This window comes from Paramacrobiotus metropolitanus, unplaced genomic scaffold (assembly GCF_019649055.1).
Source record: "Paramacrobiotus metropolitanus isolate TYO unplaced genomic scaffold, Prichtersi_v1.0 Parri_scaffold0000040, whole genome shotgun sequence".
In the NCBI taxonomy this organism is placed as follows: domain Eukaryota; kingdom Metazoa; phylum Tardigrada; class Eutardigrada; order Parachela; family Macrobiotidae; genus Paramacrobiotus; species Paramacrobiotus metropolitanus.
Window position 1 is genome coordinate 367,628 of NW_026570260.1, and position 26,704 is coordinate 394,331.

The 26,704-nt window shown below is 45.5% G+C and overlaps 6 protein-coding genes across 9 annotated transcripts; 3 read left to right on the plus strand and 3 right to left on the minus strand.

The window, feature by feature from the left end:
- Positions 1–30: 30 nt before the first annotated feature.
- On the minus strand, positions 31–9,405 carry LOC129590500 (E3 ubiquitin-protein ligase NRDP1-like). Its single transcript, XM_055485764.1, is given in 6 exon segments — positions 31–514; positions 660–872; positions 934–1,265; positions 1,373–1,586; positions 1,588–1,641; positions 8,935–9,405. Coding segments are annotated over 6 exon segments (1,017 nt in total). The 5' UTR covers positions 9,031–9,405; the 3' UTR covers positions 31–406.
- On the plus strand, positions 9,240–11,763 carry LOC129590501 (baculoviral IAP repeat-containing protein 7-A-like). Of its 3 annotated transcripts, none has more exons than XM_055485767.1 (3): positions 9,240–9,486; positions 10,328–10,705; positions 11,191–11,763. In XM_055485767.1, exons 2-3 carry the CDS (start codon positions 10,352–10,354, stop codon positions 11,464–11,466), a joined length of 630 nt encoding a protein of 209 aa, XP_055341742.1. In that variant the 5' UTR covers positions 9,240–9,486; positions 10,328–10,351; the 3' UTR covers positions 11,467–11,763. The 3 variants fall into 3 exon arrangements, with proteins under 3 accessions (XP_055341742.1, XP_055341741.1, XP_055341740.1); XM_055485766.1 differs by having other exon boundaries at positions 9,240–9,471; XM_055485765.1 differs by lacking the exon at positions 9,240–9,486 and having other exon boundaries at positions 10,195–10,705.
- A 181-nt stretch (positions 11,764–11,944) lies between these two features.
- On the plus strand, positions 11,945–13,675 carry LOC129590477 (glutathione S-transferase 1-like). Its single transcript, XM_055485731.1, has 4 exons — positions 11,945–12,282; positions 12,631–12,714; positions 13,015–13,107; positions 13,170–13,675. The coding sequence occupies exons 1-4, from the start codon at positions 12,165–12,167 to the stop codon at positions 13,496–13,498; spliced, it is 624 nt and encodes a 207-aa protein (XP_055341706.1). The 5' UTR covers positions 11,945–12,164; the 3' UTR covers positions 13,499–13,675.
- Positions 13,018–18,411, minus strand: LOC129590476 (uncharacterized). The gene is made up of 7 exons (XM_055485730.1): positions 16,398–18,411; positions 15,337–15,416; positions 15,063–15,243; positions 14,408–14,597; positions 14,031–14,235; positions 13,821–13,963; positions 13,018–13,757 (listed from the first exon to the last, which is right to left on the minus strand). The coding sequence occupies exons 1-7, from the start codon at positions 16,617–16,619 to the stop codon at positions 13,705–13,707; spliced, it is 1,074 nt and encodes a 357-aa protein (XP_055341705.1). The 5' UTR covers positions 16,620–18,411; the 3' UTR covers positions 13,018–13,704.
- A 317-nt stretch (positions 18,412–18,728) lies between these two features.
- LOC129590372 (urea transporter 2-like) lies at positions 18,729–21,464 on the plus strand. 2 transcript variants are annotated; one of them, XM_055485572.1, is made up of 5 exons: positions 18,729–18,925; positions 19,099–19,689; positions 19,759–20,395; positions 20,462–20,744; positions 20,985–21,464. In XM_055485572.1, exons 2-5 carry the CDS (start codon positions 19,355–19,357, stop codon positions 21,359–21,361), a joined length of 1,632 nt encoding a protein of 543 aa, XP_055341547.1. In that variant the 5' UTR covers positions 18,729–18,925; positions 19,099–19,354; the 3' UTR covers positions 21,362–21,464. The 2 variants fall into 2 exon arrangements, with proteins under 2 accessions (XP_055341547.1, XP_055341546.1); XM_055485571.1 differs by having other exon boundaries at positions 18,729–19,689.
- Positions 21,429–23,994, minus strand: LOC129590373 (carboxypeptidase B-like). Its single transcript, XM_055485573.1, has 10 exons — positions 23,696–23,994; positions 23,486–23,573; positions 23,237–23,388; positions 23,055–23,157; positions 22,832–22,988; positions 22,719–22,764; positions 22,306–22,432; positions 22,132–22,222; positions 21,854–22,056; positions 21,429–21,783 (listed from the first exon to the last, which is right to left on the minus strand). Exons 1-10 carry the CDS (start codon positions 23,788–23,790, stop codon positions 21,487–21,489), a joined length of 1,359 nt encoding a protein of 452 aa, XP_055341548.1. The 5' UTR covers positions 23,791–23,994; the 3' UTR covers positions 21,429–21,486.
- Between the last annotated feature and the right edge of the window lie 2,710 nt (positions 23,995–26,704).

Sequence of the window (26,704 nt, forward strand, 5' to 3'; positions counted from 1 at the left end):
CTTATTTTACATTATCTTCTACGAAACAAGACAGTTTCATCACCTGCTGTTGTTTGGCAATTAAATGCCATTTGGTAACAAGTGTAAATTCTTTCACTCTTTGCCAAACAAAAAGTACAACAGTCGCACAATCATCGATATCCGAAAATAGCTTTGTCAAAAAAAACGTAGAACCAACGCATTAAAAATATTCAACGGAGAGAAAATAGGGTCACACATCTTTGGCATTTGAAATAATTATTGCATAAAATAAATAATCTGACTAAATTAATTAAAATTAACCAGCTTCCTACGGTGAGTTCGGGTTTGACAAATTAGAGCGATAAGATGGCGAAACAAGAATTAGCGGGAACCGAGATCCATGGCGAGGAATAACACAAACAAAACATTTCTGCAGCAGAAGAAATCAACAACGGCTGTCGCCGTTGGGCATATTCTGCAGCGGATCACAGTCCTCCACGCCGTGAGCGAAGATCACCACCAGACCCGGGTGCAGGATCATGTCGTCGCTCATCTAAAATTCAGCACGTATAAATTTTATTGAATACAATATCACAGTGCAGTTTATCAAAGTCAGTGTGAGGCAAAAAAGGTTAATAATAGTATGTATCTTAAGCTGGATATCAGACTTTAAATTCGAACAAAACCGCAGCACTAACATGGCGATTATCCTCCGAAAGGATGATGACGGCCTGATTGCCCGGCACCCGGCGGCAAGCGTAGGCTTCGTAGATGGTGCGGTTGAAGAGACGCCGCTCCAGTGTACGGAGTCCCGGCGGCCAGGCGCGCTCATGCGAATTGTGCATCAACGCCTCTATGAGCTCCAGCGGGCCGTTAGCTGCGGCACAACTGTTTTCCAGGGCCTCTCGTACCTTTATCATAAATCCAACATTCTTCACACCAGCCGAACCAAACTCTCCGAGCAATAAGTACCTGGTTCTGCAGGAATGCGTCCGGAGTGCTAATCAATCCACCCCAGTACGTCACCTGCGCAAGCGATAGGTGGCGCGCCCAGGCCATGATGGCCTCAGGAGTCCACAGCGCCGCACGGCTGCGTCGGCCAACACTGGCACGTCCATTAGCCATCGGCGGCTCCTGCTCCAGTTCCTTTACTTTCCGTTTCAGCTCGCCAATCTCCCCGCTCATCAGCTGGATTAGCGTCATGGCCTCCTCCAGTTTATCCTTTAATACTGTCACACAGTTGTGCTCGCGCCCAGCTGACTTCTTATAATCGGTGCCACAGCCCTTATCACATGTCACCAAACCTACAAAACAAGCAGATTATTGCTACAGTCGCGAACAGCATAAACGTATGATGCAAGTGTAACACTGCGTCGTGCGTATTATGGTAAAAGCAAACTGGTGCGCTTGCCTTCGGGATTATGGGGGCAGGTGAGCTGGTGCTGCTCGAGATGCTCCAGGTTGAGCAGCTGACTGCACCCGTGCGTGTGAAACAAGCAGCGGATGCGCATTCGACCGAGTAGTGTGCGGAAGATGCGCGGGGCAGGCCGTGGGGCGTAACGGCCGCGGGGTTCACCGGGCGACGACTGGATAGATTTCCGGTCCAGAGGACACTTGGATGACTCCCAGCAGCCAGCGCTCGATGCACACGGCGCAGAAGACGTGCTCACACTCGGGAAGCTAAACAACAAAACGATCAACCATTTTTCCTATTTGGCGCGATTTATCCAACCTGATCCAAACAATCACATCCCTTATCATTAGGGCCTAATGGTGTCTGAGAGACTGACACTAATAACATGATATACGACCGTAGACGAAATGTCGGCACTGAACGCAGCTAAATTTTAATAATTTCTAATATAGTACTGTAAGTATTAATCAGCCCACTTATCGTCAAATGCAAAATCTGATTGCCAACGCTCTTACAGTAACAATAAACTGTATAGTGTATATCTTGTTCCATAAAATTGGCGAAAGCAACAAAGCAGGACAAAACAAAAATAATACAAGCCGGACCTCAGCTGCTAAATAATGCGGAACAACTAACAAGTAAGGACCGATGCGGCATAATGGGTATATACAGTGACAGCATTGAATTCAATTTACAGATCATCACGCGTAACGGGCACTTCGCGCAGCGGTCGGGGAAAATGAAAATGTTAATATACACTCTGCTCCCTGCCAGTAGGTGTACATGCTCTGGCGTTTGACGCAGTGCCTCATGACGTTTTTCCGAAATTGATTGCGTTGTTCCGACAGCTAGATCTTATCTTTTATAAGCTCTTCTGATGTTTTGTTGAATTTAGCGAAACAGATGTTATCCGCACGCAACTGTGGAGAAAACAGCAGAACCTATCACAATAAACTTGTTTAATTCGAGATCGTGACATCGTGCGACCGTTCTTGCTTCGTCATAGTGATCTCTTATCCGTCATACTCCAAGTACGTAAACACGCAACAGGTACTCCAAAGGTTCTTCACCTTGTATTCATTCTGTTCTACCTTTTTACCTTGTGCACGCACACTAAACCACACTGTACAGCAGTGTCAGTATTCATAAACACAAAATGCATGCATTTTGATGTTTATTTACTTGAATGCACTGAGAGGAAGAGGGCAATTTCAATTTTTTAAAAAAACACGTGACCAAAAATCACGAGGCAAAAATTACGTCATCCATACCGTTCGCTGATGCATACAAAAGGAAATCGATTGCATAATATGACCTTCTCTGTACTGCTCAAATCATCCGTATGGCTTTCCACGTCACAGCTGAACAGGGATTTTTATAAGCGCCACATTTATACTGCACATTGGTTACTATTTAACAGTCGCTTTAGCGAACGTATTTCGAAATGCGTATGAGTGAGTACAATCACACTGCCCTATATTCCTGTTAAATATCTTTCTGGTTTTTGCGTAACGAATTCACAAAGACATCAAAACCAAACCTTATAAAAAAAAGAATTTCAAAGACCTCCGGCGCGTGACGCAAATGGCACCGCCCAGTGTGGCACCGTGATTTGGCTCACATTTTGAGAGAATTCGAAATTTTCCATCCTCTTGATTTTTTAGTTTTTGGGCGCAACTATGGTTGCAAAAATCCATATAGGTGACTGGACAGCACAGCGAAGGTGTGTGGTATGCAATCGATTTCCCTCTATGTTAAACAATCAGATTCAGGGGCAAAATTTACTGCTGGCCAGCATTTTTCATACACGCATAGTAAATCTTGCCCGGGGCCTAAATTTCGAATAGGCGTAAAAATAAAATAATTAATATTTTCATTTGTATTGCTTTCTGCATCAGAAATATACGCTGATTCTGTTTTAACTAAGCATTTTAATTAAGCAATTTTATCAAGGCTCCAAACAGAACGGTTTCGGCTCCAAACAAGCTAAACGTTCTTGGAGGTGAAATTTTACTAGTGACGATTACATTTTAACATAGCTTCAGTAAAGTTCCCCCGGGCAAAATTTGAAAAAGGGCAGAAACCAAAATATACCGGCTCCAGTGTTTTTTCTAATAAAAAAATTCGCTGACCTTGAATATGTAATGTATTTTGCGCTTCAAAATTAATCTTTTATCAAATAAAATTTTTTGTGTGAAGTTTCATAAAATTTTATAGAATGTCTTACAAGATTCCGCGAATCCTCGAAAAGACCAAAGATGAAATGGAAGCAGAAATTATAACGCTGAAAAAAAGATCGGCAGCGGGACGTGGCCAGAATTGCCGAAATTCTGAAATCCAACCGGGATCTAACGCACCAAAACATCCTTTATCAGCACCAGTTGACACAGAATAAGGTCATCCCCGACGAAGTGCTGGCCACCATCAATAACCAGGCTACATGTGATGGCTGGGTGGAGTATTGGTCTGAACGTTTTGTGGTGTTGTTTGAAAAGCGCATCCAGCTGATACCCAAAACGAAAGCTCATGTCTGCTGGCGAAAGCAAGTTGCGAGCGGCACTATTCCGGAAAACTTGCCATCAGATTTTCGCAACCTGATGAACGCTCCTAAGGTCGAATATCCGGAATACGTGAGCCGTGAGGATCTGCAGCGTCAAGAAGACATGCGATGGGGTTTCTTGTTGACTGTTTTAGATGATCGCTGCACGAATTTTGAAGTAGCGCGCAAAAAGTTTGATGAAGAAGAAGAATCAAATACTGATTTCGCTGCAAAGAACATGGGCTTTGAGAACGTTGTGAGATTGAAGATTCGTTGTATGGAACTGGCGGACGCACGGGTTCACAATAAGTCTGCCCCTGCGAAATTTCAACGTTTGGTGTAATGGTCTTGATGCGAAATAATAAAATCGAATATGTCATTGATCAAAGCAGACTTGTGAACAAACAAATCCCAAAAAAACCAAAACAGGCAAAATTTAAATTAGCACGTTGTCAATGTAGTTATGTCATTTGTTAAAGCACAAAAGCGTAACTGCTCTTAAATTTTAGATGCAATGGGTGGCCGACGGTGTGTTGCTTCTGGTTGCTTGAATTTCCGGCCAGCAAGCCAGCCAGCTTCTGAATGCTCGCAAACATACCACAAATTTCCCGATGGGGGCACTGACAGTTCGCGGTATGCACTTTGGATAGCTTTTGCTCGGCAAGGTCCATCTTGGAAGCCTACTGCTCACTCCTATTTGTGCTCCGCCCATTTCCACCGCGACTGTTACGAAGCTTTGAAAGGAGGAGGTTTTCGTCTCAGGCCAACCGCCGTACCCTCCATCCTTCTCGGGAATGTCTCCGTTGAAGAAAATCAAAGTACTGCAATGGGTCCTCACCAGAAATTAGACAAATTACCAAAAGTCGATGCTCTCGAACCGTTGCTTATTGGTCGCGGAAAGCGGCAAATGAACTCCTCTGGTGATTTACCACGTAAGGATAAAAAGAAAAGCCTTAACGATAGCATCAGTGAACTGAACGCTAGCTTCGGAGGATTGTCCACCTGCGACCCCATTGAAATTGACCTGGAAAATGTCGTATTCAGTTTTGGAATGCTGGAAAACAACTTGGATTTGCTGCGTCTTCCTCCGTTCTGGGCTGCGTTCGTGGTGGAAACAGAAAAGGCAGTTGTGGTTTTTCGTGTAGATCCGCTGACATTTGAAAACATTTTCACCATTGGAATCCAAGGAACGCTAGAAACTACGGTGCGCATTCGAAATAGGCTGTATACCGGAACCGAAATTAGTGTGTGCCAGGTCTCAAGTTTCCAAACTATTGTAGACCTTGCCACAGCTCTGGAATCCAGCACATTGTGTCCATCTTATGAAGCAAACGCAGCATGCGAACTGGCTTATCTGGGAAAAAAGTCCAGTTGCTCTTCATGCAAAGATTATCGGAAGCGATACCTTTCCACTGCAAATTACGTTAAAAGTCTCCGAAGTCGCTCTGAATCGGCTTCTAACTGTAAAGGCGCCATGAGAGCGCGTATAAGTCGCCGTGAAACGAAGATTCGCAAAAAGGACGAAGAACTAGAACGATTACGGACACTGGTGAAAGAGTTAGAAGAATTCGAACCCGTGCCTAAAGAGTCGCAGAATCTATTGACGGAATTTATTGAAATATCTCGCAAAAAAAGTCATGACACTACCAAGTACAATTCAGATTTCATGGATTTTGCTGTGCGCTTGCACTTTTATAGCCCAAGAGCCTACACGTTTTTGCGTGATCGTGGAGTTCCATTGCCGCATTCGGACACTGTAAGGAGACGCGTATCTCGCTTCTCTAAAGATACGGGTTATGACAAACTTGTGCTCCATTGCTTTGGAGAGTATGCAAAAAGACAACCTGAAAGTGAGCGAGACTACAATTTGACCTGCGACGAAATACAACTTAGCCGGCGAAATAAGCGGTATGTGCAATCGGAAGACCGCGTTCTGGGCCTGGTGGATTTCGGGAAACATAATGCTGAACTTTCGGAAGAAGAGCTCATGAAGCCTGCCGACCACGCCCTGGTGGTTTGTGTGCGAAGCATAAAGCGTAAATTGTTTCAGCCAATAGCGATTTTTTTTCCAACTCCCAAACCCCTGGTCGTATTCTTAAAAAAATAATTGAGGAAGGCGTTGAGCTTTTGGATCAAACTGGAATACGGCTACGCGGTTTCATCTTGGATGCCGGGACAGGCAACATTCAAGCGCTTACGAAGTTCGGATTTGATTTTGAAGATTATGACACACCCACTGTCACGGTGAACGGAAAGCCGAGGTACATCATCGTGGACCCACCGCATGACTGGAAAAACGTGCGAAACGGAATGTTTAAGCGCGACCGAAAAACTGGCGAAATTACAAGCCGACTGCTGAAGGTAAAAACGAAAGTTTCATATTTCATCTTCTTAGATGTTTGAAAACTCTTAAGAAACTGCATTGTAGTTCGTGGATGAAAGCGGAAACTTATATACGGACGAAGACGGGAGTGTTCTACATGTCGATTTCGGCCATTTTCGGCAAATGTACGACATCGACACTCATCCGGATCGCAAAGGAATCAAACTGCATCCCAAGCTAAAAGGTCCTATGGTTAACCCTGATGGATTCAACCAACAGCGAGTTAGTTACGCGGCTGTACTGCTGTCAGCGACAACCGCAAGGGTTTTGAAAATGCTTGAAGAAGCTGGCCTTATGAAAAAAACCTTGTGCACTCAGCGGTACTGCGAATTTTTTAACAATATTATCGATTACACGAATTCATGTGCGGGCGATCGTAATATTGCGCGCACTCCCATTCGTTTCGAGAACGATGTGCTGGACAAAATTCAAGCGGCTATCAATCGACTGCTGTGCTGGAAAAAGACTGTTGACAAGAAGGACAGGCTATGCAACCGCACCATTAACCACCTCGTTGTGACCCTGGATAGCATAAAGAGACTTTCAACCGAACTCCTCGCCGAAGGGATGCTTTACGTACAAACGAAAAATCTCAACAACGATATGCAGGAGGTAATACTTAACCGTGCTAATTAAAAGCTTTTAAGCTTTTACACGAGTCTTGGTTTTTAGAGATACTTCGCACAGTGTCGACAACTGGGTGGATCTTGTAATAATCCAACTGTTGAGAACATGCTGGCAATTTTCCGAATTCTGTCGTGCCACAATATGCAGAAAGTGTGCGAGCGTTCGAAGACGAACATCGAGCCAAGTGACGATGAACTTGTTATTGGTTCAATGAATATGCTGGATTTGTCCGAAGAGTTTTCAAAAAAACTCGAAGCTGCTAAAATCTTGGCACTGATTTCCCAATCTGATCCAGTTACCCCAGAACTGGAGCCTTTACCGGAAGGTGCTCAACTTGATAGCATTGTGAAAAATGTGGTTTACTACCTAAGCGGATTCACAAATAAAAGAAAAGAGCTGGAGGCCGATGTTTGTGACTCTTGTCGTTCGGAGCTATTTTGGTTAGGTTCCTCGAACCAAGCTCCTGATTTTGCTCAGCTTACCGAAATGAAAGACGATGGAGGTTTGAACTTCGTTGGAGTTGTTTTTTATGAAATGATATGCAGTCTGGAGCAGATATTTCAAAAACACATTGACGAAGTCCTCTACTTTTCTCCGCGTCAGTCACTTCTCGCATTTGCTGAAAGATATGTCATGGAGGATTTCGTTGCCAGAAAAAGTAATCTGCGGTCTCCATGCCTTGCAGATTGTTCGTGGACTGAAATTTTTCGTAAAAGTGCATTTTATTATTTCCAAATAAGGATTCATTTCTATGTCAAGTTGTTGAATGATAAAGTTGGCAAAAAATGGTCGAAAAGTGCCGAATCTAAGAAGCGAAAACTGAAAATTCACACGGGTTCATAATTTTATTTTAGCTGCAATGAATGTTTTGGGATTTTTTTTCATTCCCTATAAATAGTTATTAAAATCGGCAGACGTGATACGTAAAGTTGCGTGCGTGAAGTACACTCCGTAGAGTTTACGTAGCGTAGCGTATCGATCAGCGTATCGATTCCCCGGCCGCTGCGCGAAGTGCCCGTTACGCTCGATTATCCGTAAATTCTATTCAGAGCTGTCACTGTATATACCCACCTTGGATGCGGGAAATCAAGTACAATGCGAGCAAGAAAGGAAGCTACGGGTTTAGGGTATGCGTTGTAGCGAAGACAGCGAAAACCGGTTTGTACAGCTAGTACGCGCACAGACAGCCACACTCATACGTGTGTAAGTGAATGCGAGCGGATTTACCCACTCACACACACATGTGCGCGATCGATCGATACAGCAAGGCAGCACTCCGCTTGCGCTTTTTGGCAGCACCGGAATGCGCTGTCTTCAGTCTATTTATAGTCACAACAGAGAGGCTGCATTGATCAACCAGCCTCAGCGGGCAAAAAAGGCTGTTCGCTGGCTTTTTAACATAGACCGTAGCCTCCTCATTTAGTCAGATTGTACGTAGTACACGCACTGACTGTGAAATGGTGATAAAAACAGATTTATTGCCAGATTATCTCAACGATTTCATGCGGAGGCACGACGCTAACCGGGCATCCTGTTTCTCTTCCAGACCGCAGCCAGGGGAAGAGGAACAGGAAGCGAGGTCACAACAACCAAGACACCGGATCGTTGGCTGAATACACTATACACAGGGGAATTTTCCCTCTCATTAACGGTGATTAACCAGTGAAATGACTGCCGCTGTGCAAATTTTGCACCTGCTAGCCGAAGTCTTTGACAAAAATGCAACATCATAAGCCCCGAAAGACTGACATGAAAATAAAAACGCTACACAATTCGTAAATATAAAAATTTAATATCAATGAAATCAACGACGCGAATAACTAGAAAACAGACCGTCTGGTACGGTTTGTTACCGTTCGTACACTGAAAAGCCCCCGCAGTACGGTACAGAAAACTGGAACCCCCTTATCGACCTTATGATTCACAGAGTAGAAGTAATAAAATGCAGTAAAACCGTGAACGCGAAAGTCGTGTTATCTCTATCTGAACAGTGTACATGTTGTCACAGACCTGCACAGGATTATCGAAGACTCCTGAGCAAATGGAGCAGATGAGTTCGGCGTCGACTTGTGATGGATTCTCGAAGCGATCACAGTCGAAGCCCATGGCGTGCTGGCCACACGGTCCGTCACTTGTGGCTTTCCTCCGTCAAGGAATAAATCAGCAATCTGCAGTATTTCGTGCACTGCCCCGTCCTCAAACCATCCCCGACCAAAATGAGAGTACCATTGGCGCTGCACAGCTGTTGAGTTCGCTCTGACTCACGCTAAGTTGCCAAGGCTTTAAGCCTTTAAGTCTTTAACACTTGATTTTCGCACAACTCACTGAACTCAGGGTTCTAACAGCACGCCGAAGGGGTCCCCCTCAAAGTCTTTACAAATAATTATATTCAATCAATTCACTCCTGATAAGTCTGAGAAAAGTTAGAGAGAAGAAAACAAGAATTCCAAAATATCCAAAACTGAAGCAACGGACATTACGACTGTGCGCTCCGTGTGTTCCGCTGCGCTCAGTGCGCTGCCTAGCCTGCCTACAGCAAAATACAATGTACGACAAAAAGAGGTTGAACCGATCAGTCGGTCCGCGGTTCAAAATAACCTCGCAACGACACGCCACCACTAAAACTTGGACGCTTCCTCTACTTTCAGACGCTCGCTCCGTGAATATCAAAGTGCAGCTATACTAGTTGCATATTAAAGGTGTAGAAAAAGTTTTAAACTTTTTGATACTAAACCTGTGGCTGTTTATGGCGAACAGCACAAATTCTAGCCATTTTGCTTTCCCATAGACTTAAGCATTGATTGCAAGCCAAACGGTTATGCGCACAGATCCTATGATGTGCCTACGAGAAAGCAAAATGGCTAGAATTTGTGCTGTTCGTCATAAACAGCCACAGGTTTAGTATCAAAAAGTTTAAAACTTTTTTCTACACTTTTAATATGCAACTAGTATAGCTGCACTTTGATATTCACGGAGCGCGAGCGTCTGAAAGTAGAGAAGCTGTTTTAGTGGTGGCGTCGTTGCAGGTTTGAACGCGGAATGATCGGTTCAACCTCTTTTTGTCGTACATTGTATGTAAATGGAAATTTAATCGATCGACAGTTTCGAAAGGTGCAATTGTGATTCCAACGCCGCTAAGATAGACGTTTCCAATTCCAAATCCAACCATCGTTGTGGTTTCCATTACGTCTTCAGCGTCCAAAGATCTTTGTATTGGAATCGATAGCTCCTAGGCTCCCAGCGCGCTTTGGTCTTCCAACGTTTCTTCGATTTGAGCTTGGCGATCTACTCGTAGTTTTCATGTTTATTTCATTTTTTGAGTCGAATTTGACCGTTTACAGTTTATGTTATTATCAGACAAATTTTCACTTGACTGTTGACTGCTAACTTGAGAATCTGTTAGGCAGGTGATTTGGCCATTAGAAGAATGAGCGACAATGAGAACTGGACGCCCGACAATGGTCCGGAGGAGCGCAACAGGCAGAACTCTGGCAGCGTTAACAATAACAACGCCAGAAGAGCACCAGCGGCCATCAACGCAACTTCCTTGGACCACCCGCAGCAGGAGCCCGCACAGTTCGCCTACGCACCGGAATTAGCACAAGACAACGCAGAGCGCCGTGGGCCCATGGACGATTACGGTGCACGACTGCGCTCCTTCGAGACGATGAAGTGGAAAGCCACGCTGACCAAATCGCGATTGACGAATCCCAAAAAGATGGCTGCGGCGGGATTCTACTGCACCGGAACTGAATCTGCCAAGTGCTATGCTTGCCTCAAGGTGCGTCGTGCTTGCTTGATTCCGCTTAATGTTAATAGAAAGTAGAAATTAAGGATGAAGCACCACACTTGCTTTTGGACGTTGAGCCTTGGCCCTTATCATTAATGGACACAGTCACACAATAATCGAAATAACAAAATTATGGAGAATTTAAAGTGCCTGTGCGACCGAAATTTGAAGAAAAACCTCAAATACCTAAGCAAAGAAATAAGCTACGCAGCGGCGAGCGAAAATTTACCTTTCTGCTTAAGTAATTTCTTTTAACAAACTTCCTCAGATTGATTATAAAAGAAAGTGACGAACGTCACTAGAAAATTTTCGAAAAAATCAAATGGTTTCCCATAACCATGTTTGATTTGACGATGAATCTGTTATTTATTCATTTTTATTACTGTAGATGTTACTGACATTTGAAAGGATTGGTTTTATTTGATTAGGAATATTGACAATAGAAGTGGGAATAACGGAGTTGATATTGGTTTTAGGATCTGGAGGGATGGGACCCGTCGGATGAGCCGGTGGCAGAGCACACCAAACACTGTCCGCTATGCTCGCTGTCACGGGAAGAGCTGGCCGCCTTCCGGAAGCGCAGTTGGCGCGAGGAAATTCGGTTGCGTGTGGCCGCCGAATACCAGCAGCGGCGTTTGCTGCAGATGCGTTACCACGATCATTCAAAACAGGCATTCAACGCTATCGCCAAGCAGCTGACCGAAAAGATCACTTTGCTGCAGAATGGCCGCGAGCTGGAGGAGGAGCTCTAGGCTGTCCCTTGGACGCGGGCGGTGGTTCACTTGTGGACGGAAGCAGTTAGTCAGTCGAATGGTTTGTTGTGTGAGCGGATGTAACGCAATGTAATGTCACCAGCTCTCTTTTGCCCGTTCTGTTTCCGTTATTTCATAAACCAATCTGACTGTAGAGTTTGCTTGCGGAATTAAAGAGTTTGTTACTGACGAAATGTTACAGCAGGCTGTCAGCAGCATCAAAAATGCCGGATGACACGGCACTTTTCTTTCTTTCGGCTAATATTTATTTACCGCTAATAATGTTGCCGACATGGCCTTGTCCGTTGCTGTTGGCGTGTCTTATCGGCATGACGCTGGCCGTATCGCGCGCTGATAATCAGTTATCGCCATCAGTGACAGTGCACTTGTTACTTGCTGTGCGGTGTTTATTATTACCCGGAAACAAATTCGGGCAAACTAGTACGCAATCAGCGCATCAGGCGTACTTAATTAAACGCGAAACAATAGCGCTTATCTTGCAGTAATAACGGCGGTTGTCTGGATATGATTTGTGGACTTCGTAGGATTGGCTGGCTGGTTTTCTTGGTTTACGCTCCATGTGCATGTCGGTGGCAGCGGCTTGTTAACCAGCGCTTCAGTTACTGAATTCAGTTAAACTCTTCGAATTTCCCTGGCGATCGTGTCTCGGTCGATTGTTTCTGCACCCAGAAAGGAGAATGTCGCATTCCCAGTACAAGCTGACGTACTTCGATGCCCGCGGTGTGGCGGAGACGACCCGTTTCATTTTCGCCTACGCCGGCGTCCCTTTCGAAGATGTCCGGATTGCCAGAGAAGGTACAAATGATTTAACCTTGTTTAACATGTATTTGGGCCAAACGTTTTGCTGTTTTCACAAAATTGATTATGACAGCAAAAACATTATTAATTAAAACAAGAACACAAGCTTTAGTTTAACCTATTTTACTCGGCATTAATTTATGGCTGTTCTCCGTGACCACTTCGGTTTGCTTTACAAATTGTGAATTTATGTCCGTATACCGGTAGATGCAAAACTGCATTTATGAAGTTGGTGATTTTTTGCTTACTGACATGTTTGGCGCACCTACACCACTCAGGCTATTACAAGTTATTCGGCAATTTGGCTGCTATCGTATATTAGTTTTGGCCTTGGGGATGTTGCAGATTGGCCGGCCATGAAAGCCAGTACTCCCTTCGGCCAGTTGCCCCTCTTGGAAATCGACGGCAAGATGTTCGGCCAAAGTGCCGGTAAGAACACAGACTGGAAACTCATCGTTTACCGCTGTAATAACACTTGTCTCCGCCAACGGGCGCCAAGACACAACGCTGCAGTATAATTTAATTTAATTTACACCATTTGGTGCTTTTGGTAATTATTGAAAAAACTGGAAACTCTTTTTCCTGTAATTTACTGGGCAGTGGCATACGTTGGTAAATTCAATTGCAAATAGACCGTAGTGTTGACCTGATCGCATCAAAGTTTATCAAACTGTGTTGACTTGATTTTCGAGCATTTTGCCGAGTGGCGTGATTGTTGTTATTGCATAGCGTTTGCTCGTCTGCTGGCCAAGCGGTACGGTCTCGCCGGGAAGGATGAGTTCGAGCAGGCCCAGGTGGATGCTATCATCGACTACCAGAAAGGTACAGAATTCCTCGTAAGTTATTGGTGCGAGCGCACTCCGTAATGCGATTTCTTCTCTCAGACATCCAGGCCGCAATGGCCATCTGGTGGCGCGAGGAAGACAAGGAGAAGCAGGCGCGTCTGCGGGAGAAGTTTTTCGCCGAGGATCTGCAGCAGCACCTGGTCAATCTGCAGCGCCAACTGGCCGCCAGCCACAGCGAGGGCCACTTTTTCGCCGCCTCCGGACCCAGCTTCGCCGACTTTAGCATCGCGTCATTCTTCTTCACCATCCAGAAGTTCTACCCCACTGTGTTAGACAACTTCCCGCAGTTGAAGGCGCACGGCGAGCGCGTCCATAATCTGCCCGGCATCAAGGAGTGGGTGGACAAACGACCCAAGACCGAAATGTAAACTGCTGTCTTTCAATAATTTCACCACATTGTTTATTTACACCCGACTGCCGCTGCATAGTTTTTATCATTAGCGTCACAGTGGATTTTATCAGCCATCAGAAAATACATTGCATTGCTGGTTATTAATACAAAGTTTTCCCCATTTATTGCGAAGTATTATAATACTGGGTTCTGAGTTGATGGAGATTGTCCGTTATTTCGGCTTCAGTAGGGCATCTCCAAGCGTCGCGCCGGTTTGGCCGGCTGGCTATCAGTTTCTGCAACGACACTTAGCGGTGTTATTCAAAACACTCGGTGTGCACAAATGTTTTACTGCTTACTGGGCTTTTTGGCCAAGAAGTCGTAGAGAGGCAGTTCAAACAGGCAGCACATTTGCACAAAACGCGGGAATTTGACATACAGCTCGGGCGGCATGGGAACCAGTGGACTGGTCGAGTATTTGTAGTCCTGGTAGTCTTCATCACTAAACGGTATACATACAAACATTAGGTTGCAGCCAGCGGAATGCGCCTAAAAACGTTTGAGCTTACTGGCCGTAACGGAGGTGGGCGCTCTGCTCCTGCGGTGGCATCCCGCTGAGGAAGAGAATGGCACCGCTGACGGCCAACGGACTGCACAAGCCCAACCACATCCAGCGCCGGCGCTCGCTGATCAGCTGACTGTACATCACGAAGATGCCCCACCACTGTAGCAGCTCCCCGAAGTAATTCGGATGTCGCGACCATGTCCACAGACCTGCTTGTGCACAACATATTAGGTGCATTCTCAGCACGTATCTGGGCCAAAACGTAATAAAGTAAATGTCGATTGTTATTCGGGGTGTCGACCTTTCGGAGGAGACAATCATTTCCCACGGCGTGGGCGACTGCAACAATGTACAGTACACATAACTTTTAATGTCGCATACCGTCATCACAGAATTTGTCCTCGTTGCTGGGCTTCCGGCGGAAGCGGAACTTCTGACAATCGGCGCAGAACTCGATGAGGAAGCCGACCGCCCACATGACGATGCCCATAATGTCCAGATCGGTGACGTACAGCGGCTGGTCCGCCGGCATCCCCGCCACATGAAGGTGATCCATCACCGGGGAATTGCTCTGCGGTGCAATATGCACTTACAGGTTGTACTAAATCACTGGCACACTGCAAGCCTCAACGGTCTTTGTGATTGCACGCAAACGTCCCGGAATAAAATACACATTGGCCTTATTAAATATGGATGAGCGCCCACCAACACGCACCGGCAGCGGTACCCAAGCACATGCCGCTGATACTCATTCCTCATTTAACGCGACCGGTGTGACCCGACTGAATATTCGCGTTAATGGTGAGTCAACGGATGCGCTAAGTGGATGCCAATTGGAGCAACGTCGCTAATTGTTCCAGAGGTTACTTACTGCGCTCTTTCGAAATATCGTATATGTATTGTGTACATTACAAGTATTCATGTCATACCGACCGCACAACGCAACGGACATGCAAGAAACACTTCAGCGCTGTCAGTGCTGTCGCACGGTGCTGATGCGATTCGTCTTGCTTTCTGTTTTAAGCAGCTAACTTACCAAAACTAAGGGAATGCTAACGATGAAAGCCCAAAACGCCTGGAATGTCCAGAATACCAGAAGCCGCGCCCACTTCCGCTGCGCTGAAAATGAAGGCGGCTGGTCGTCTTCCTTGCCGATCACCGTCGTCGCTTGCAACTGGACCAGCATATCACGCTGCTCTTCTTCCAACACCGTTTGCCTGCAATTACCCCAATCATCATTAACCGTCGCTTCACTGCTGATATAATAAAAGTGGCAGTTGATTGCAGTACACTGGAGTACAGCGTCTCACCGGTAGCACAGATAAGCGGCCAGCCGGATGGCCCACAGACAGACGAAGCTCGTCAGGAGGATTTGCCGCAGATAATAATGCTGCAATTAACACGTCGTCTCATCTATGTTCACACATCCCCCGTAATAAGTAATAATTGTGACACATATTATCGTACGTGATTAAATCGGTATATCTAATTAAATTAGAATTCAAGTAAAATTATTTTCCCGCACTGGATTGTTTATTGAAGGATGGATTTATTGATTATCGCCGCAGTACCCTGTGTTTATTCAGCATCACCCACAGCTATTTCTGTAATGCTCTCCACAAATCGTTTGTTTAGAGTAGCTATGATAAACAGTTCATCCACACTGCAGCGTACATTACCGCTCACTCTCCCTGAACCGGTACCGGAAATGATAAGCGACATTACTGGCAGCTTTCTCCAGATGCTGGTTAAAGCAGCCATGTTCACGGCGCTCTCCATTCGCCTTGGCTCAATTTTTCTCCCGCTACATACAGCAGCAGCGATCGATTTCACTCCCACATACAATACCGATTATCTATGCCCAAAAAATCGTCTCGCTGTTGACATTGCGTCTCCTACACGCTACGCATTAGCAACAAAACAACCGGAAAAGTTTATGTACGGTATACTATATAAGTATGCGCGCAACAATCACCATAGAATACTATGGATTACTCCTACCCGTACCGAAACTTATGTAATTTGTGCTCTTTTTATGTAATTATTTTATCTTACCAATATTTTAAAAGTTTCAATAAATAATAATTAAATATAACGTTGTTCTGTGTTTGTGATGCACATAATTATATAATTCCATAAGTAAAACCTTATATAATTATGTATTGCACTTATGTACATACGGTATGTGTAACGTAAAACTACTACCTGGTTCAGAGTACGTATGTGTATACGCTGATGTTTTTTACAATACGATTATATTATTTCTTCATTTCTTACTCCTACGCAAAGTATTTAGGTACAAATTTAAGCTAAAATGTGCTAATATAGTAAAATACTTGTATATCTGCTTAACTGCATAACACAGTTTTACCTGAGAGAAAGCGAATGTGGTGCCGGCGACCGCGCAGAAGGTGATCCCACCGGCTACTTCCTTAAAACGCCGCAGCCGACAACCGACCACGGCCAGGCACATCACCGTCTGCAGCGCCACGATGAGTAGTCCGGTGAAAGCCAGGTGGAAAGGGTCGAAGAAGTACCAGTAGCCGGCGGTGTCCCATTCTTCCGCATCCACACAACTGTCGTTGCAGTTCATGCTCAAACGTCAAATCATCGCGCAACCGGCAGTGTGTTGCCAGCCGGCAGATTATGTTGTCATAACAATCCCGTGCAGCGCATGTTTCACCACACACTCCAACGTCGCCGCCGATGGAAGGAACGACGGCAGCTGGACAAACTTACATCTGTTCTCCAGCGACAAAAAAAGAGACACTTGCCGCTTAACGCTTGTATGTACTGCGGCGTGACAAGTGAATTGGCCGGGATTTAGCGTCAGCGAGTGCAACTGCATTTTCAGTGAATAGTCAATGCCATCGATGCTTTTCCTCATTGGCACAGTGCATACAGGGGCGGGTCCAGTGTACAGCTGATCCTTATAGCGAAAAAGCATTCCGTAATCGGGGATTGGCGTTAATGGTATCCTAAGCCGCAGCTAGCGTTGCTTCTACCATTTGCGTGTTTTGCCTGGCTTGCATCGCTGCCTGATGGCTTTGGCTTCCGCAATCTGCTCCGTTTCCGCATCTTAGCCCGGCGCTGTGATTTCCGCAGCAGATGAGATGCTAATGCGCAGTCGGACCGGGATATATGCGATGGGTGCGTGTTAGGCGGAGAGCGCAGGGAAGACGGGCGCCGCTCAGCTGTGTAATACGCATCCGGTTGATTGGCTGCCCGACTCCTTAGCTATACTTGACATTCGCTCCCACATCCCTTTCAACAATCGTATTCTTATGCAATAATATTATACCGCACTGTCGCTGGCTGTCGCACCAGCGCCAGTCCGGAATTATTATATGTAATTTCTCACTAGTTTCCGCCGGCTCCCGTTACCCAGAACTGGACATAAAAAACTCAACGCAAACCAGTAATCTTTTGTACAGCGCTATATTGCATCGGCAGTGCTGTACGATTGCTGTCATGCAGTTTTGAAAATACAAATTAAAAGTGTAAAAAATGTAACTGGCTCAAAATGTAACAGGTCTGCACTCTGTAGTAACTTTTGCAAAATACATAGACATACGTGCTTAAGTTTTGAAAAACTCGCACACATACGCAACCCGCAAGGGAAAAAACAAATACAATGCGAGATGTTCCTGTGCTGGTTGTGTAGTGGTTATTAGTTATGTCATCTTCACGGCGTCAACGACCCGGCACGTTCCTCTTGACACTCGTCCTGACAGCTCCATTCCGGCGTTGTCCAGTAGTGCATACTTGTTGAGTTGTGCCGAATGGGGTGCAAAGATGTGCAACATTAAGCACTCTGCATTAGCGCCGGAAATAAATGAGAATATAATATATTTAGACGGGTGTAATTAAGCAGTGAGTTTGGCAGCATGAATGTGGCGCAGCGGAAAAATTTGCTGAAAATTATAACAAGTGCATCCATCATCTACTGGATCGTGGATACATACAGATGTACAAGTGACGACGAAATGCTGGACCATTGATATTAACAACAGCTCCGACGTCCCATATATGTATGTATTACGGTGTGACATAATGCGCACGTAAGCTAAAATACCAGATTTTGAACACAATCCGCCCGTTAGGGGCCGGAATATGGAATATGATATATCAAGCACGTGAATTTATCCTATACAGTACGTGAACAAATGCAATATCCGGCCAGCATGTACCATGCACAAGAACATGGCTCGAGGGAGGATACCGGCAACACGATCCCGTGATCGACACCTAATCATAATGAGTGGATGACCATTGTGCGTCAAATCCGCGAGCTATGAATATGATGCAGGCCATTTGTGGAAGCCAAGAAAATCTAAGATTTAGAAAAAAGGTCAAACTTTCGTACCGGTCAGGCGGTCAGTGTATGCACGTGTGGCACCAGAGCTGGCAGTGCATGATGAGAATACACGAGTAGTTTGCCAACATCTCGCTGTTGCCGGGCAACAGGTTAAGCCAGCAGCCGCACTCGGCTCGACAATCCTCTCCAAGACTCCGATCGCCCCGTAAGGAGATGTACTTTGTCTTTCAGGTTACGGCCTGTCTATACGGTGCTGCGTATTGCACACACTACACAGTCTGTTTCTACCTAGGCCTGGTACATGGACGGTTGAGTATGTACTGTATAAATGTACATAATATCTATATTTTATTAAATTAAATATTATTATTAAATTAAAATTTTTTTATTATTATTAATTTATCATTAAATTTTGTCGGTACGTAATAACAAGCGCTTTCGATCATGGTTGTCGTCAAATCATGGCTGTATACACCGAACGTATTGGTCATGCTAAGTAATTCTACCGGAAGCTCCAAGTTAGCCCACGTAACAAGATCTCGGTCACAGCATTCTGGTGCTCGTAGTACTCATATTCTACGGTATGTACTTCGAATTTTCAAACGGGTTTTGTGGTTCTTTACCTAAACAAAATTTTGCTTGTCTTTTAGACTTTTAAAAACTTACTACTAATAACTGTCGCCATCGTTTCCCAATGGTTTAGCAATGTCGTCAAAACGCCTCCTCAATTGCAACCCCAATTTGCTTGTTTCAGCAATTACATACACGGTACTGGACTGCCGAACCTTGAGTTCTGAAAAAATCGGATGTCAGACTCAGACTTCTAAATGAAATTGTGAAAACGTTGCTAGCGCTGCTTAGGCAGCGACCACGATTCAGTATGTCTGAGCGCAAAAGGTCATGAAATGGGTCCATTACTGAATCCAGAACGATTCCAGAAAGACGCAGAGTATCAGCAAGTTAGGAGCACTTTCATTTAGGAACCTCTTCCAAAAACCCCAGCCTACACCATGTCTGGCGTGGAGACCCCGAAACTGAGCCCCAGCGCCGCCTCCCGCTCACACGCCCCTTCCTATTACCTGGCCATCAGTCCGGCCGATCTCCGCAGCTATTCCATTCAGGAGGCCGGCTCCCTTTCCTCTGCTGGTCCACGTAGTCTCTCTTTCAATGCTCCGGCGGACATGGCCGAGGCTGACCTCCCGGACACCCCTAGCGCCGCTCCAAGTCTTGATGATCCCCCGGGCGCCTTCGTGCGCTGGCTGTTCCGGGTGCAAGAGGACGGGACGTCCGTTTTGGATCACTGGTGGTGGCAGTACGTCATGGGGGATTGCGCCGCCTTAACAAAGTATGTACGTACCCTTGGAGGCGGGTCTGTTGTTCTCCCGTAGGCAGCTTAGCAATGATAACTTTTTAGGTACGTCTCTCAGCAGCGCAGTCTGGACGCCAAGCACCGTCGGATGATCCTATGCGTTCCCATATGGTACCTGGTGTGGCTAATTGATGTGATGCGGGGTTTCGGACCACCGGCGTTCGTGAACAATCCCTGGAGCGGCATTCTCTTCGTGGTTGCCGTTGGTGTGCAGAACATCTACATCCTCTTGTTCGGCATCCTGGGGCTCCTGTGTGCCGCCGTCACCACCTACTGCCTGAACGTGGGTCGCACCCGCCTGCACAACGGCGTGGCCTACTTTAACGGCTTCTTGGTGGGAATGTTTGTGGGCTCCACATCCGCGCAGCGGGAAACCAAGGCTTTCTGGTTCATTTTTCCGGTGGCCTTCTATGGCTGTCTGAGCGGTTTCCTGAAGGTGGCGCTGGATGCCATTTGCCACGTTTTCCACATCCACACTATGAACCTGCCCTTTTCGGTGCTGGCGCTCATCCATCTGGGCAGCCAGCTGGCGATGCCTTTCGCCTACTTTGCCGGCACCGGAATTTCTACACAGCGACTGGAATCACCACTGGAAGATTTCAACAACACTCTCCCGATTCCGGTGACCGCCCGCACCGTTACTATCGCTGTGCAATCCATCTTCGACCACTCTCCGCAAACGGTAGACATCTGCGCCCTTGCTATTTGGCATATTTTTACAGCTGAGCTGACTAATGCTTCTAATCAGGCTTTCCATGGGATCTTCCACGCCCTGGGCAAAGTATACTTCTGCGACGACCGGGCACCGGTTATTCTGTGCTGGGCGGCCTTGCTTGTAGCCTCCCCGCTCCTCTGCCTGATGGCGTTCGTGGGCGCCGCAGTGGGAGCGGGCGTGGCCATGGTACTGGGCGTGGCGCACGATCCCCTCTTCAGCGGCGAATACAGTCTCAATGCGTTGCTAGTGGGCATGTCGCTCGGTGGTTTCTTCTATGTACTCAATGGCTATTCGTTTGTGGTCGCTCTCCTGGGAGGTTGGTATTCGGTTTTCTTTCGTTCAAACTCAACAGTCGAAATACAACTTGTATACGTACATTTACATTGAGTTGTATAACACCCTGCAACAAGTTTACTCCGGCAATGCTAATATCAGTAACTTTAAACCGATCGATTACAATGCTGAAAACCTATTCGTGCCGCTGTACATAACATATGCTACATATATAATTATGTAATTCTGTATGTACGAGTATATCTGTATTTTGTGTATGTAGCGGCCTTGTCGACGTGCATATCGGGCTTCCTGAATCATATCCTGGAGACGATGAAGCTGCCGTTTTTCGGGCTGCCGCTGTTTATGACCAACAGCTTTTTCCTGTTGGCCAGCGCAGCCAACGATACCTCGGAGCGATTGCACCGCGTCCGCCAGCCCAGCACACACGAGCGCAACCTGGTACAGTACTACGGCGCCATGCCGCTGCGGCGCCACCAACTCATGCCGACCATTCAGCTGCCGGAAGCGGAAGCGCACGTGGAACAACAAATACCTATCACCGGCAGCGCACAGTTGATGCCGTCCAAACCGAGCGAGTCGGGGCCGACCACGACGCCGCCAGCTTCGAAACCGCACTTCTGGTCGTTACGCTCGTGAACTGATTTTATTGTTGATGTCCGTATAAGTGTGTTTTTATATAAATGTTCATAAAAGCGCAACGCAGTTTATATAAATCTTTATGTAGATCTCCCGTTGTAAACACAAACATAAGATGACATAGGTCAACTGGTGGCTGTAGTGGGTGGATATTCGTCGTAGACGATCTTAGCCACCTCGTTAATGGAGTCGATGGTCTCTAGTGCAGTGGGAATGATCTGGTTGGCGGGAAGAATGAAGCCGAACTGGCCTTTATCGCGCAGCTCCAGACTCTGCGAGTACTTGATACCGGCCTTGGCGTATGTCCAATCCATGGTACCGCCGGCGCCCGGTGAGCCGAGGGTGGCCTGGGGATTTCCAAAAGTGTACTGCGTGTTGTAGCGCTTCTTTAGGCTGGCAATAGCTTGTTCGCCCATGCGGCGCTGCAAGTGCAACACGAATTGTTTAAATGTTTTTTAAATCGAGTAAGAAAGCGCCACTTAATGCACTGACCATGTCGGCAATGTCCTTTGGATAGCTGTTATTGTGGCCCCATGGCACTAGCCACACCTGGGAGAAGGAGTGGACGCCAATGAAGGCTTTGACCTTTTGGCGGTGCTCTAGTATTGCCTCAGTGACGTGCAGGTTTTCCACTTCCGAATACGGGAAAGCACCGGCATACGTATCCTGACAGGGATTCTGCGTCGCTCCCGCAACTGCAAATTAATAAATTGACCCACACTGGTCCGACCACGGAACTGTTAACCCAAACTGAAAACTAAAAGACGGACCCATCCAGTACTGGTCCATGTTGCGGTTGGGGTCAGCGCCCAGACATTGGCTGAAGGGATTTACGCGGCGCGTTCGCCTCCACATCCGGTTCTAAATGAGAGATAATAATCAGTGCAGTTTAACTTCGTTAAGGATCCGGAATCAAAAGCATCCGTGTGGGAACAGTTAATTACGTTAGCGCTCGTGTGAGTGAAGTCGAATCCATCGGGATTGACTACCGGCACGAAGTACCAATCGATCTCTTCCATCATCCGCCGGGCCATACTGTTAGTGTCGTATTCGCTCACCAGAAAGTTCACGCTATACATGAAAGCACAAATTTCACTTTCTGCATAATATTAATAATTAAGACTTTGCACCCGTCGTTTCTCTACAGCATAAATTGCATAACATATATTCTGTGCAATCGTTATGTACACCAGTATGTCTTCATCATGGTCTTCCTGCGTAAGTATACCCATTGCCGCTCTATAAATAGTGCAGACAGATAGAGTTCGTTTGACTCTGTCTATCTGCACTAAAGTAGAGCGGCAATGGGGGATACCACTGTGCGATACATGTGTAAAATTTTTCCCATCAAACGTACAAGTAAGTCAGCACGGCGCTAGTCACCCATTCTCGAGCATGGATCTCTAAAACAGACAAAAATAGTACGAATAATGTCACCTGCCTTAGCGTGGGCACATATATTAAACTCACGGGAGTCGATCCAGATGACCGGCTTCACTTTGCCGTCGGCGCGCGGCTTCCCCACCTTCAGAAGATACATGGTGCGGCCCTCATAGCTGCGGCCGATGGTGGAAATCTGGGCAAAGTTGGGATAAAGACGGGCAATTTCCTGCGCGAATCGCTCGATCTATAATGCCACGCTTCACCCGTTAAACCTTTTTTACCATCGGCAACGACAGTGCTGGCGTCTCACCGTAGCATAGGGATGATAAGCTGTCCAGGTCATGGATGTCTGCTTGAAACTGTCATCCCGGCTGACTGACTCCGCCAGCACCGGCAGCTCCATCCGCATGGCTCTATATATATTTTATTTTGAACAACTTCCGGTTGCTTCATATATCTTAAATAACTCACTATAGCAGTAAATGCACATACTCTGCCACATCCTGAATGGTCACTTCAAAGGGTATTTCCGCGTTTGTAAAGAGATTGCGAATATGCTGATCTTGAGCGGGCGATACCATCAAAAGCAACGGAGCACTGCGTAGCCAGAAACCTTCTTCGCCGGGTTCTCCCCAGAACTGAACCTGAATGTGCAGATAACCGTCATGGCTCCGGCATCTTTAATACGCTACAATCCCTTCCGTAACTGTTAGGGACTGCAGCGTCGATGTGTTCGCTTACCTCTTCGCTGTCCAGGTAGGTGTTGTAGAGCAGCGTCAGGATATCATTATGCACTTTGGAGATGGCTCGCACTGCATACACTTTATACCTGCCACATATTTATATAAGTAAGTAATGGTCGTACTACGATATAATTATATGGACTATAGCAGAAAATATATTCTGCTCTTTAGCATGGTAGAACGTTCTGTTGTTGATGCGTCTACCTACCCGGCAAACCCATTGCGGTCGCTGTTCCTCGTTTCCGTTGCCACTACACTGAATAACGGTAACAACAGGATTAATGATACACATCGCATCTTCATTGTGTTGACGGGAACTCAGCACCTGCAGGAATTTCTGACTGCTTGTTGTAGACGACACTAGGCCGGGCCAGGCTCCATGCATGCATATGCATGCGCATGCAGCTGCACGCTATCGCTGCAAGTGTATATGCTGCGTAACAAAACCAAGTCAAAGGTCACTGGTGTATAGGGCATTGTTTTAATGTTAAATGGCTGTCAACTCTCACACGCTGCGCGCATTCCCGGAAGCCAGCTCCTATTTGTTGTGGTATACAATTCCATCTGTATTAATTCATTGCATTTGATCTCATAATATAATCGGCCAAAATGTATGATATGTTTCGTGCTAGTTGCAGACGTAATCTTATCCATATTATGAGTTATCAGCGTTTTTGCTATCGCGGGTTTTGCTTTCGAGCCATGTACAGACAGGTACACAGACGGTAGCTGATGACCCCAGTACCGCATCTCTGCAATCTGCATACTTCCACTGTCCACACATGACACCGCTTGTATAATTGTGCACGTTATCGGTAATTAGTCCATCTAAATAACCCCGCAGCGTTTGCATAGACTTTGTGTTAACTGTTCACAAAAAACCAAACTCTAACTACTCTAGATCTAACATTAACTGCGGTACAGTTGCTACATAAGAAATCAAAACTGCTTTTATAAACTACCACTTGAGAAGGAGCGTTATACTTTTCCTCCGCATTTGGACATTTCTTGCTGATTAAAAAAAATGTGACAAAAAAATGTGCAAAGACCAAAATTTTCTGACCATTTAGCTGGTTACTGTTTCAGTGAACACGTTCGGAGGCATTCATTGGCAGATTACTGACGACGGTTCCCGATGACGGAAATGATTCCGTACCGGTATAAGAGATTTGCGCTATAATTCTATTCATTTTAAGTTGAAAGCAATTCTCATAATAGCGGGATTTGTGAAAAACAGCAACAAAAAGCAACAAAAGAGATCTGCAGAAAATTTCATAACACGTTTTAATTCATAATGACGCAAAAATGATCATTTGGGCAAATTCGCAAAATTCAGCAAAATTTTACCATTGGTAATTAATAATTAAGTAAATAGCATGCAACTGTACAGATAGTTCACTAAAAACTAAAACTGCTAAACTTAACAAACTCGTAAATGTGTTTTTCAGCAAAATGCCGGTTAACTAACATCTTTTGCTTTGCTTTACCAAAATATGTCAAATGCAAGCGCGGCAGTATTTGATTGCTGCAAGAGATTGTGTTCATAGTCTACAATGATATTTCATCAATACTTTCTCTTTTTATCCATTATATAAAATAATAAAACTCCGAAACCCCTCTTTTAGGCCACAATTTACTGAACTTAAAACTTGTGTGGGTTCTCGGCTTGAAGATTCGGGATCGTACACACAGGAAAACTCGTTCTTCCGCTTTTCTTTTAAGCCAACTTAATAAAGTGTTTACGTTTGCCAGCTCTTAAGTAAGTTTAAGCGAGTAGTTTTTTTCGTATTTAAGTACTGTGCCGCGGCTGCTTGAATGATTGGAAACGACTGGAATTAGCTTCTACCCGGGTAGCAATTTCCGTTTTACATTAATAAAACGTAAATAGTCAGAAGCAACTTAAAGCAAGTAATACTCGTAAAATATCGAGCCGCTGAGATACTTCCTAATATTATTAGACAGCGGCTCGATGTTTTACTACTTGATGCACTTGTAGGATACTGTCTAATGCAAAATACTCACGTAAAAAAGGTAAAAAATTCGTATAATTAGTATTGCAGCAGTGTCTGGGTTATAATGACAAAAGGTTTGACCATCCCGGATTCTGAACAATAAAATTAGTAACAATGGTGGGCCGAGTTGTCCCTGCTACTGTTTAAATTAAGCAACTGCATAGAATAGTTTTTGTCATGTTGTAGTGTATCCGGCTGGTTGGTGTGCGACTCCCCTGTTGTATGCGTAAACGATTTTAAAAAGAATGAAAGGAAAATACTGTTGCATGCGGAATTGGCCAAATACAGTATAATGCATACAGAAAATACTGACGTCCAACAAAGCGGTACTCTCCAGCCCTCCGGGCAAGGAATACAGTAATAGCCATAACGGAATTGGGTCTGAACTAAGAACACGTATTATTCTTTGCATATACCTACTTTAAGTAGGTATATAAAGACGCACGAACGAAATTCAGTCGTTCGAATATCGTAACAGTGGACTTCTCTAATTTTGCCAATAAGTGTTTGCTGGTGTGAGTGCTGTTAGTTGTTTTATTGGACCAGAAACCATTGCTAGCCATCAACCATGAAGCTGCACATCGTCATGCTGGCCGTTCTGCTGAGTCTGCTGTACTTGGCGTCCGTGGATGCCTCGTGTCGGCGCACGAAATGCCGGCCTTACTTCAAGAACGGAGTCCCCGACAAGACTGAGTGCACCAAATCAGGTACGACAACGCCCGCACGTCGTTGCAACCGCGATGCAATTTTACGAAATACATATGCCTCTTGCAATAACGTTTATTATAAAATAGATAGGACTAAAGCTTCTTTTTGTTTTTATTTTGCTTTTTGCAAATGAAATAAATGATTTGCGAAGGAGTGTCCACGACGCAAGTCCAGCAGTAACACGTGCATGTGGTTGACCTTTATCTGTTGTTCTTCTTGTCAGAAACAAAATGCGGCACCAAGTCCTGTGATGCGCCGGGCAGACCCAAGTCGGATATTGGCTTCATTGAAAGATGTTGTGTGCTGAAGAAAGGAGAAAAATGCCCAACGGACGCCGTCTAACTGTGTCAAAGGTCCGGCTGTCGTGGATATTTGCTTTACACTGACGCATAGTTAATTATTGTTCTCAGAATGTTGGTTAAAACTTAAACACCATCTCCTACAGTTATTGTAAGCGAGATTATGACATCTGATCATGCATGAATGTTATCCGTGAA